At 37.0% G+C, this 12,037-nt stretch overlaps 1 protein-coding gene across 2 annotated transcripts in view; it reads right to left on the reverse strand.

Moving 5' to 3' along the window:
* Nucleotides 1-1,031: 1,031 nt before the first annotated feature.
* LOC131431498 (nitric oxide synthase) overlaps nt 1,032-12,037 on the reverse strand; it is a 235,662-nt gene continuing 224,656 nt past the window's right edge. For both annotated transcript variants that reach the window (XM_058597255.1, XM_058597254.1), the window contains one exon: nt 1,032-10,219. In XM_058597255.1, coding sequence (XP_058453238.1) covers nt 10,109-10,219 — 111 coding nt within the window. In that variant the 3' untranslated portion in view covers nt 1,032-10,108. The remainder of the gene's footprint in view (nt 10,220-12,037) is intronic.

A 12,037-nucleotide genomic window follows, 5' to 3' on the forward strand; every position in this document is an offset into this window, starting at 1 on the left:
TGATGAAAACCATGCTGAAAATGAACGAATTGGGCTTCGAATTGCTCCCTCATCCACCGTATTCTCCAGATTTGGCCCCCAGTGACTTTTCCCTGTTCTCAGACCTCAAGAGAATGCTCGCTGGTAAAAAAATTAGAAGCAATGAAGAGGTAATCGCTGAAACTGAGGCCTATTTTGAGGCAAAGGACAAATCGTACTACAAAAATGGTATCGAAAAGTTGGAAGATCGCTATAATCGCTGTATCGCCTCTGATGGCAATTATGTTGAATAATAAAAACGAATTTTGGCAAAAAAAATGTGTGTTTCTATTAAACGATACGAACTTTTCAACCGAACTGTTATCATATGCTTTGCAGGACGCAAAAGATGTATGTATAATCATGGTGTTTTCCCACACGAAAACTAATCTTCTAATACTTGGCAGAATGTATTCGATAATGTCCACCAATCTTGTTGGGAAAGGTTACGTCGGGATTACGTGAATCGACCCGGAAACATCGCAGGGTAGATCAGATTATCACTTCCAGGATCGAACAACCAAGCCGAGTTAAGCACACCCGGCTACCGATGAGCGGTTACTGTTGGAGGAATGTCAAACCCACTTCGAAGCGATTTCGCGCAACTCATTCTACCTGAGTGATTTAATTTAATACTAAAATTAAACTTAAAGAATAAAAATAATGTAAAGTAAATATATAAGTTTACGATGAGTAAAGATCCGAAATTGAATACAAAATCTAAATAAACAGATTTTCGAGCATTTAACGTGTTTGAGCGTTAGTTAAGTGAAGAATTGAACAAGAGCATGAATCAGTATCTGTACAAAGTAGACAACACCGGGATTGGTACCATTAAAGTAAAGTAAGCTTGAGTATTTGTAGCCTGTTCACATTCTTACATATTAAAACACACTTAAAGTTGAAATTTTAACACCTGGTAATTGCGAATCCTGAAATAAAATATCTCGAGTAAACTACAAGAAAGAACTATGAGACTATCGGATCATAATAATTCAAACGAGCACATGACGAACTGTGAGAATAGATTAAAAGTTTATTTGTTTGCGTTCCTTCGCTATATAAGATGAACTTTTGTATATCTGTAATATTGCAGCAATACTTTTTTTTATTTACATTTGATTATGCTTATGGAATAGTATGTGGTTGAATTTAATTGTGATTGCTGAAAGAAGGTAACTATTTAAAAAGGATTTATCCATTCCAACTACTAGTATAAATAGTCGAAAATAGTTCTTCACATCTAGATTTAAAGTCTCTTCGATTATTTGTGTTTTGTGTTTGGTTTTGTTGTATTTTTTAATTTCATTGCAAGCAAGTTCGACTTGATTTTCGTATTACAGTATTGAAGATATGCACTTATTTCCAAACTTTTTATCCCAAATTAAAAATACCAGGCAGTGCCTGAAAACCTGACAGTTAATCGTGCGGTTTCTGTACGACACTCTTCTCCACTGTAGCAATAAAAATAAAGTTAACAAAAGTGACAGTCTCAATCGTTCATCATCCTCTATCGGTGGTCGTTTTTGACAGTTTTGAAAAATATATTTTTGATGTACACCTTTGAGGTTCTGTGCAAAAAAGACTACGACTTATTATGACAGCTGCCGAGCTTCAATTTATTACTAGTCTGGTCTAAACAATATCCTTAGAAAGGAGTAGAATTTCACCTCAGGGGTAACAACTGAAAAGCGAAAATCGATTTTGTTCACTAACTGTATTAAAAAAGGGAAATCGCTAAGAATATTAGCGATAAAATATGGGCGTTCGGGTCGGGTACGGGTACAGATTTTTATTTTTTATCGGATACGTGTCGGGTTCGGGTTTGGAAGGAAAATTAATCTCGGGTCAGGTCGGGTACGGTGAAAAGTTTTTTTTTTATTTTCGATCGGGTACAGGTCGGATTCAGGTTTGAAAAAATGCTTATCCGACCATCTCTAGTAGCTAAATTCAAATTCTTTTAAATAATGACACTTAAAATAATCGCGGCGAAAACAAAGACACTCCGCTTTCTTATTGTGGTCGAATGTGGCCTAGTTATAACTTAAACGATGTGCCTTGGCGTAACTACTGGTGGTCCACCATCATTACAGGGTGTTCCGAAAACCATAGTTCATAAGACCTAATGTATTCACGAAAAAATAATATTCTTTACGTTTCGTTTTCGACTCGTCAGTGCTAAGCAATTCAAGCTAAAGTGATAGTTCACCTGCTAAGCTCAACTGGTCAATTGCTGTAAGTTGTTTTTTTTCCGAAAGGGTCATTTCACCGAATCATGTTATTATATATCAAATTACTTATTATAAAATGTTATCTTGTACGATTCGGTTCAAAGTCGAAATATTTCGTACGACATTTTATCGGAGCGGTTCCATCTGATATGACAATTATTTTATCCAAATTTAACTTTAATATTTTTCGATCTGTCTTAAATTTTTCATTAGTATTCTTAATGGTGTAGCATTTTGACTCTAGTCTTAGAAGAGCCTAAACAAAAAAAAGTTTTTCAAAATAAAACAAAATCTTTTCCAGAAACGATGGATCCGATTGATTTAGTGTCTTTAACAATGTTTCTAACACAGCGTATTTTAGAATTTGAACTCAATTTTCTTAGCACATGTATTTTCGTTTTTTTATTTTTTAAAATGTTTTAGCTGAAAACCCAAGAAAATTTGTTGCGCTGTTAGTCAAGACCGAGAAGAAAATCGGGAAAAAATGTATCGCTTTTCATACAAGGTAAATTTTTGAGTATCAGTGAATTATTTTTATCAAATGTTTTTCAATCAGATTTGATGAAGTATGCAAAACTTTCAATGCAAAAAGGCACGACAAAGCTTTGCTAAATAGAGTCGTTTTTGAATTGCTGCAAATTTAAAATAACGTAAAATACAATCGTTAGCTTGTTTTTTTTCGAGTGTGTTTAACTTAGAAGCAAATTTTTCTGAAAGAGTAGGGTTAACTGGGGCAAAATGGTAAATTGTCAAAATTGATAATCTTCATTATCTCTAGATCAAAGAATACAATGTACCTTACGATCCATTGAAAAAGTCGAATGAGTAATCGTGAAGCAGTTGGCGGTAACAGTGTAGTTCTATTGACCCTCGTCGATTGTATTACCCCATTGACCCTATTGAGTTTCGACAAGTTCGGGCAAAATGTCATGGAAACAATGCAAGTTAGGAAGGAAGCAAACATATGTATACCTTCAGCACAAAATGATTTGTTGCTTCTATTGACTTTCATGCTTCGTGAGATGAAACAAAAACAAAAAAATCTAAGTCACAATTTTAAGTAATTTTTACTTTCTTATTTTTATAAACACTGGATATGCGGCAAAATTGCTCATTATAGTTCATTTTCCATTTAGACCTAACCCTCTTACCATGTTTCCTCTCGGTTGGACAGAATGAAAGGTAGTGTAAAAACTATTAACTGTATCAAATCTCATGAGTTTTTTTTAAATTATCGTATAAAATAGTGGGTTAAAATGCAAAAATGAAGGACAAAACAACAATATCACGAACTAATGGCTATAAATTAGCAAAAGGAAAGTATAACCGGTTCCAGATAATGCTACATGATATTCAGATCTAAAATAAAATTTCGAGCAATTGAAGAATAATGTTCACTAGTTGTCTCACTCAAACTTAGGTAATTATTTCTTAAATTATGCACCAATGTGCGGTACATATCTACAATCCAATCACAATATATCAAAAATACAAACAAACTATTCGATTGGGCTCAAATGCGAAAGGAGGAACAACTAGCTTTATTTTTTCTCTTCCAATACAACTACAATGAATATGAAAATACCAAGCAACAGCCTAATGGAAAAAATATTCAAACGGAATATCTATTCAAGAGAGGGCAACATTTTAGAACTTCAATGGCTTTAAAAATATTGAAGGTACTATGAAACAGTAAGTAATCTGTAACAAGGCGACTGTTTAAAATTGTTTAAATTCTTAACATAAACATTTTCCAGAAAAAAAGCTTCTTATTTAATTATATGTTTAAAGAACATTGCTGAAAATTCTGATTTTTTCTTCAGATTTCGGATGCTTTGTGTATTTACTTATATACTAAGTAAGTAGCATGCGAAGTCCACAGAAAAATCAGAATTTTCAGCAATGTTATTCAAAACCGACGTATCTCGAGAACGGTTGCATTTAGTCAACTTTTTCGTCCAATGTTTTTTGCCATTTCTCGCTGATTTGATGGGTTACATACCTCTAAAAAAAAACCTTAAATCAACATCTGACAGTAAAACAGAAGTGAAGATAGACTTGTGATGCGGCGTGTGTTATTTTTTGGGTAATTGTGTGTAATTCGTGTGTAATTGAATGCTGTGGCGGCCAAGCTAAGCAAAGAATACTTGGTTCTTCTAGTCAATTGGATCTTGTCTTTTTTTGTTTTTTCATATACAGGGTAGTTTAATTGGCAAAACAATTTTCCCGGTTAATAGCTAGCTACGGGCAGAGATGTCTATCTCCTCTGTGTGACGAAGAGCAAGCAAAATTTCTCCCCTCGCACTGAGAACTTCAACGAGAGCTCTTCTCTTTCACATTTATACACCACTGTTGTATAAAGTGTGCACGCATCATGAGTGCGTTTGTTTTACCTTTTACCTCTTCCACTGAATCGCACTAAAGTGCTAGAGCATTAGCTAATAAATTCTCTGAGGTGGATGCAGATACTTTCACAGAAGTGTACACGCCGGTGAGCACTCTAGTGTATGGTTTGCGTAGAAGAAGCGTGGGGAACGCAAAATTTTCGGTTTTCATTGCAAATTTTTCATAGCAAGGCCAGATCTACTCTCTATTAATTGAAGTTCACAGAAGTGTTCGCTCACCATCACGCGCCAGTGGTCACTTGGGTGTATTTAGACGAGAGCGCGTATGAGCGATTCATGCGAAGAGAATGTGTTTCACTCGCGCCAGCTGCTTTAACCACAAGCACACACTCAAATGCTGTCTATTCGACACTGAGAAGAAGTGCGCTTTCCTCTTTGTGCGGTGCTTTGTTTTTTGCATCCTCGGTGTGGACAAGAATCTGACTCCAGCGTGTATCACTCTGGTGAAATGCCATCTCTGGCTACGGGTTCGAGTCCTGTCTCTGCGGTAACATTTTCGCGGTTTTCATTACATAATTGCATTTGCATGTTATTTTTTAAATCTGCTTTCCCCGTTAGATACTGATCAAATTTGACCCCCCCGCCTCAGTCGTGCCACTGCAGCCAGCGTTCGACAGCCGTCCCGGCCCTGAGTGCGAGAGCGGAGATGAGGTCTTCCAATCAGCCACTGCCGGCAAGTACAATAGTACCTTGTACAGTTCAAGCATTCACTACCTTCCTGATTCCAGCACAAATCGGTCTCGTTCGCGCTCTCAGCCAGTTTTATCAAACATCTTATTGTATTATCAGAATGTTAGAGGGCTACGTACGAAGATTGACGATTTGTTTACTGCAGCTTCTGATGTGGAATATGATGTTATTGTGTTAACTGAAACGTGGCTGAATAGTGAAATTAATTCACTTCAATTATTTGGCTCGATGTACACGGTGTACCGTAACGATAGGGATCCAGTAAATGCTGAAAAAAAACGCGGCGGTGGTGTGCTTATTGCTGTCTCCAACCGGCTTTCGTCCAAACGTAAATCTGTTCTGAATCATGCTCTTGAACAGCTTTGGGTAAACATTCGCAGCCATAATACTGACATATGTGTAGGTGTGGTATATATTCCCCCCGATTCTGCCGATAACGTTGAAGTTATTCAAAGTCATATTGACTCCGCACTTGACATCGCTCAATCTATAGATCCTAGCACAGTGCATTTACTGTTTGGGGACTATAACCAACCAGGTCTAGTTTGGATGGAAACTTATTCCGGTTTTGCTATCCCTGATCCATCTGGATCAACCTGGACAAGGCCGAACGTTTCTTTGCTGGATGGAATGTCGCTACTGAACATGGTGCAAAAAAACACTGTTACTAACATGCGCAACCGTACGCTAGACCTGCTTTTCGTAAACGAGGAAAATTCAAGGAACTGCATCACTACTGAAGCAATTGAGCCTTTAGTAGCCGTTGACGCAAATCATCCTCCGCTTTCTGTCACTTTGACTTGTCCTCGGCTTGTGCGGTTTGACGATGTGTCTGAAGATACGCTGTTCAACTTTTCGAAGACTGACTTTTCCGGACTCAATAATGCACTGTGTGTTATCGATTGGGATTCTCTCCTGGATAATGTTGCTGACGTGGATACAGCTGTAGACAAATTTTCCTGTGTTTTGCGGGACCTTTTCTTAGTACATGTTCCCGCACCCCGCCCTCGCCCAAAGCCACCTTGGGGCAATAGAAACCTACGTGAGCTTAAAAGGTTACGAGCAGCTGCACTTCGGCACTATTCCAATCGACGAAACCCAATAACAAAGAGGGATTTTGCTCAAGCTAGTAACAATTATCGGTCGTACAATCGCTATCTCTACTCGAAGCACGTACAAAAAACTCAATCCAATCTGAAACGAAATCCGAAGAAATTTTGGTCTTTTGTTAATGGCAAACGCAAAGAAAACGGACTTCCTTCCAGCATGTTCCTTGAAAATGAAACATCGAACACTCTAAGAGGCACCTGCAACTTATTCGCACAACACTTCTCGAGAGTATTCAATACAGACTCGGCTAATTCAACTCAGGTGGAACGATGCCTTCGAAACGTTCCATATAATGTGATAAATATTGCAAACATTCGATTTACTGATGAGGATATTATGACGGCAATAAGTAAGTTAAAATCCTCAACATCAGCTGGGCCAGATGGAATTCCGTCTATAGTATTGAAAAGATGTTCGAGATCATTGTGTGCGCCCCTCAAATTAATTTTCAACCAATCAATGTCGCAGTCACGGTTTCCTGCATGCTGGAAAAAATCGTACATGTTCCCGATCTTCAAAAAAGGAGATAAACAAAATATTGCAAATTACCGAGGTATAACCTCTCTCTGTGCTGGATCAAAGCTGTTGGAGATTTTAGTGGGGAACGTTTTATTCCGTGAAACAAAGACATATATCTCTAATGATCAGCATGGTTTTTATCCAGGCAGATCTACAATCACTAACTTGACACAATTTTGTTCCCTTTGTATTAAGAACATTGAAACTGGATCACAGATAGATACAATATATACCGACCTGAAAGCAGCGTTTGACCGTGTAAATCATACGCTCTTGATTGCGAAACTGGAGCGTCTAGGTGCATCGTCTAGTTTCTCTCAGTGGCTTAAGTCATATCTCGTAGGCCGAATTTTATCAGTGAAGCTAGGAAATGTCGAGTCACAAACCTTCGCTAACGAATCAGGTGTTCCTCAAGGAAGCAATCTCGGACCATTGCTGTTTTCATTATTTTTTAATGACATTTCTTTTGTCATTCCACCAGGATGCAGACTTATGTATGCGGACGATTTGAAACTGTTTCTTGTTGTGCAATCGACAGCTGATTGCATGGAACTTCAGCAGCACCTAAACAATTTTTGTGAATGGTGCAATCTCAACCTCTTAACTATAAGTGTGTCCAAATGCTCTGTGATTTCTTTCACACGTAAGAAAAGCCCGATAGTCTGGAACTACTCTATTTCTGGGGAAACACTTGAAAGAGTAACTGTTTTCAAAGATTTGGGTGTGCTTCTTGATTCTCAGCTCTCCTTCAGACATCACTACTCGCATATAATTGCTCAGGCAAATAGAAACTTAGGTTTCATCATGAGGATCGCCAAAGAGTTTACTGATCCATACTGCCTGCGAGGGTTATATTACGCGTTAGTACGGTCTACCCTTGAAACCGCAGTGCACATTTGGTGTCCTTACGCCAGTGTTTGGATCAATAGAATTGAAGCAGTACAATCACGATTCCTGCGATTTGCTCTCAGATCTCTGCCATGGCGTAATCCGTCAGAGCTTCCACCATACATTGAGCGCTGTCGTTTGCTCAACATGGACACACTAGACAAACGACGAAATATACTCAGAGCAGTATTTATAGCGAAATTGCTGAATGGAGAAATTGATGCTCCTGAAATTCTCTCGCAAATATGTATTAATGTCCCTCCAAGAACGCTAAGAGCGCGGAATTTCTTGCGACTCGACTTACGAAGAACGGAATATGGCCAGAACGAACCGATTAGAGCAATGTGCAATGTTTTCAATAGTGTGTACGACCTTTTTGACTTTTGTGTATCTAGTGTTGTTTTCAAGAATAGGCTTAAGAGACTCTGATAGAATATAAGTTGAACTTAATTATTTTTTAGCACTGGACAATGTTTGTATTCGTTAGACTAATGTTTTTGAATTGTAACTATGTAAACAAATATGTAAAATGTTAAAAAAGATGATGGGTTTTTACGCGCATTTGATGAATTTCAAATGGGCTTTTCCCACTCCACCAAAAACTCCATTGAGATCAATCCAGGTCAGATGGAAAGAAATAGATAAATAAAAAAAAATAAATAAATTCAAAACAAGGCTCTACGTCTTAACAAGCTCAAATTGGCTTTGAGAGCAATTGGAAATAATTTTCCAAAATCTACTTATGATATTTTAGAAAAATTATAGCTTTTGTGTTAACTAATTCTCTGTTTAAGCTAGAGTGCAGTGAAATTCATCAGTTTGTAAAAAATTGTAAAAAAACCTCTCTAAGAAAATTGATTTTTAGGCCTAATTTTGGAAAAAAGTGAAACAAATTTTTATCAGTATATACTTTTTTAACATAGCTTCTACAACATTACCAAAGACTCCACATTAGTTGGACCAGCCGAGATATATTTTTTGGAAGATTTTTAAGGAAGTTTTACCAAATACATTACATTGCCAGTTATCCAGAAAATTCACTAAAGTTCTTTGTCACTCTGAAAGTGCACCCTGATAGTGTACCGCATAACGCAAAACGTGTCCTCGAAAATTTGCCGGAGTAATCCGTATTATAATTTGTATTTGGTTTTACTACTCGAAAGCCTGCCCCGAAAAAAATTGAACATTCGTTCACACAGAATTCTCTCAAAACCAAGCTACGGCTCATTGAGCAGCATGAATGAAACGCAGCAAGCTTGAGTTTCGCGATAAGATTTTCAGGCATTTACTTCCCAAACTCAAGCCTGCTACGATTTATTCAGGCAACCAAATGTGTGATTTTCTACTGGCACCAGATTAAAATAAAATCACTAATTTTATATTGGTCTGTATTTCATGTCGGTTTTTTGACCAACTAAATCTCGTTGGCGTCTATTATTTCACCGAGATTAAATACATTTCATTGAAGAACCTTAAGTTAGGCCGACCATTGCGTGCCCAGATGCTATTTCGTTTACTCCGGAGAAAATACAATCAATTTATTATTCATTGTTTGCGCTAGAAGACACCTTTCTCTCGGGATGTGCCTACCGAAGAAGTAATTTAAATGTGTCATAGTATTGGCTTCGATTCCAGAGCAATTCTTGACGAAGAGGTAAATAAACTTAAAGAAAGAACTGCACAACAAAAATGATTAATTGAGCTTTGGGACAAAATAATGCAAGTAGCCACCGATACAAACTTCAGTATTGTTGTCACAGGGATGGTGTCTGTGATGAATTAATGATATACTGCACGTTCTTGCTTCCTATGTGTTTTGAATGAGTAAAGCTAAATCATTAAGGTATTTATTGGATCTTCTTCCAGTTCATCAGTACCTGCATAAAGGAATGCATAATAAGACTGCCTGTTGAAATTCTAACCAAATTTTTTCAACGATAAATCGAACTTGATTTGGTGTTTTATAAACTCTCATATTCAAAACGGAACACTTATAGTTGATATAGGAAAGCTATGTTACAATATGTTGACATTCGAATCTTACACGCGCAATCAAATGGTAGTGACAATAATTACGTTGTTCTTCTGTTTCATGTCTGACCGTCATTTCATGGAAACTGTTTGACTGTCTCGCCATCTGAAGGATGAGTCATTATGTTTAGCAACCGTATAGATAATAAAAATTGGTGCTTTAATTTTTTTCTATTATTGGACTTTTTATGGTGAAGTTTTTTCTTGGTTAAAAACCTAGGAAGGTTGTGATGCCATCCGAATTCGAGCGGTCGCACGCGATTTGTTGTGGACTTCAGCCGTTCGCAGGGTAATACCGAAGATGTCCTCGTGGTAACGGTTCTCATCCTGAAAGACAAAAGAGAGCACACAATTATTTATTTTATACCAGAACAAAAGTTTGGATTTTCTAAAGGTATAGATTCGATCTGTCACCATACAAGCCAGCTGGAAAGATAAGCTTTTCTCCCATAATTCCAAGAAATGGAAGCGTATCTTTTAAATCAAAATGGACAAAAGTACAGGGTCCGTCATCTATATGTGATACTCAAAATGGGTTCATGCCAAAATGATCTACGTCCACAAATCTCGTTTCATATACGTCTTGCATCATTCGCTCATTGCAAGCATAACATCAAGTAGATGCTATTTACACGGATTTCTCTGCAGCTTTCGACAAGATTAATCACCAGATAGCAGTGGCCAAGCTTGATAGTCTAGGATTCAGCGGATCACTCCTTAATTGGCTTGAATCATACCTGACGGGTCGCAATATGTCAGTGAAAATAGGTGACTGTGTTACTTAATCATTTAACGCATGTTACGGAATCCCACAAGGAAGCCATCTGGGGCCGTTTATATTTCCAATATATCGATATGATTTGAATTTTTCGTTGAAGTGCATGAAACTATCTTTTACCCATGATTTTAAACTATTTCATCTCATCAAGAATCCCAATGACATCGGTTTCGTGCGGTCTCAATTAAATGTATTATTTGATTGATGCAACGTTAGCAGGATGGTGCTAAATGCTTCAAAATCTTCCGTCATCTCTTTCTCTCACAAAAGAACAACGATGACGTATGATTTCACTACTTCGCAAACGGTCCTAAAACGGGAGTCATCAATCAAGGATTTAGGAGTGTTACTGGATTCTAAATTAAATTTCAAAGGTCATGTAGAACAATCTCAAAATCATCTAAGATGTTGGCACTCATTTTTCGTATTGCAAAAAAATTTCGACAACATATATTGCTTGAAATCATTATACAGCGCATTAGTTCATTCAACCCTTGAGTACGCTGTCGTTGTTTGGGCACCGTAGTATCAAACTGATATTTCGCAATACTGTCACAAATCTATTTATTAGATTCCTGCTAACTTTATTAATTTGACTATTTTAATGGCGATATAAATATACGTGACTACCGTTAGCGTTCTGTTGATATAACAGATGAGTTGAGGTTTTATGCCTGTTGGAGAAGGAGTATGAAGGAATCTCAGTTCCAGTGGGCTTTTCCCTTACTCCTAAATAAACAAATAAACAGATTAAGTTTTGCCCATTCTTCCACAGGGTGAATTTTGAAAGATAAGACGCCAAAAAACCGTTGAAAGTTCCTAAATTTCTGTTTGAGCTGTTAGTAGAATATTCTCACTAATAGTACTGTGGTTGTACCGTTGAATTCCACTATGTCACGTCATTACACTCTCACAAAGTCACTATTTTTACAGTCACTATTTTTCCGGTTTATTAAGTTAAGAAAGAAAATTGTGGGAATATCGAGAGACATTGCATTTTTGAAAAAAAAATGCAGTAGATTTGGATTAACTCCCACATGCTGCAAGGTAAAGGGTGAGAGATCTTTTTCTAAAAATATTCAAAATAAAATTCAACACGAAATTCTGAAAGAGAAAACTAAAAAATTGTTTAGCATTCTGAACGTGAAAACTTTGGAATGTTATAATCTTCATTTAAAATTAGCGAAACAATATCTTCAAGGTTTCGAAATTTTCCTAAACAAAGATAAATTTGCAGAACATTGCGAATCTGAGCGAAAAAAAATTCTTCTTCAGAAGAAATTCGAAAATTTACGTTTCAAAAATTCCACACGCCAACCCCCAAATCCTCGGATACAGTTTTCAGAAGACTTCTTAATAAATCGTTC

This window comes from Malaya genurostris, chromosome 2, assembly GCF_030247185.1.
Source record: "Malaya genurostris strain Urasoe2022 chromosome 2, Malgen_1.1, whole genome shotgun sequence".
NCBI lineage: Eukaryota > Metazoa > Arthropoda > Insecta > Diptera > Culicidae > Malaya > Malaya genurostris.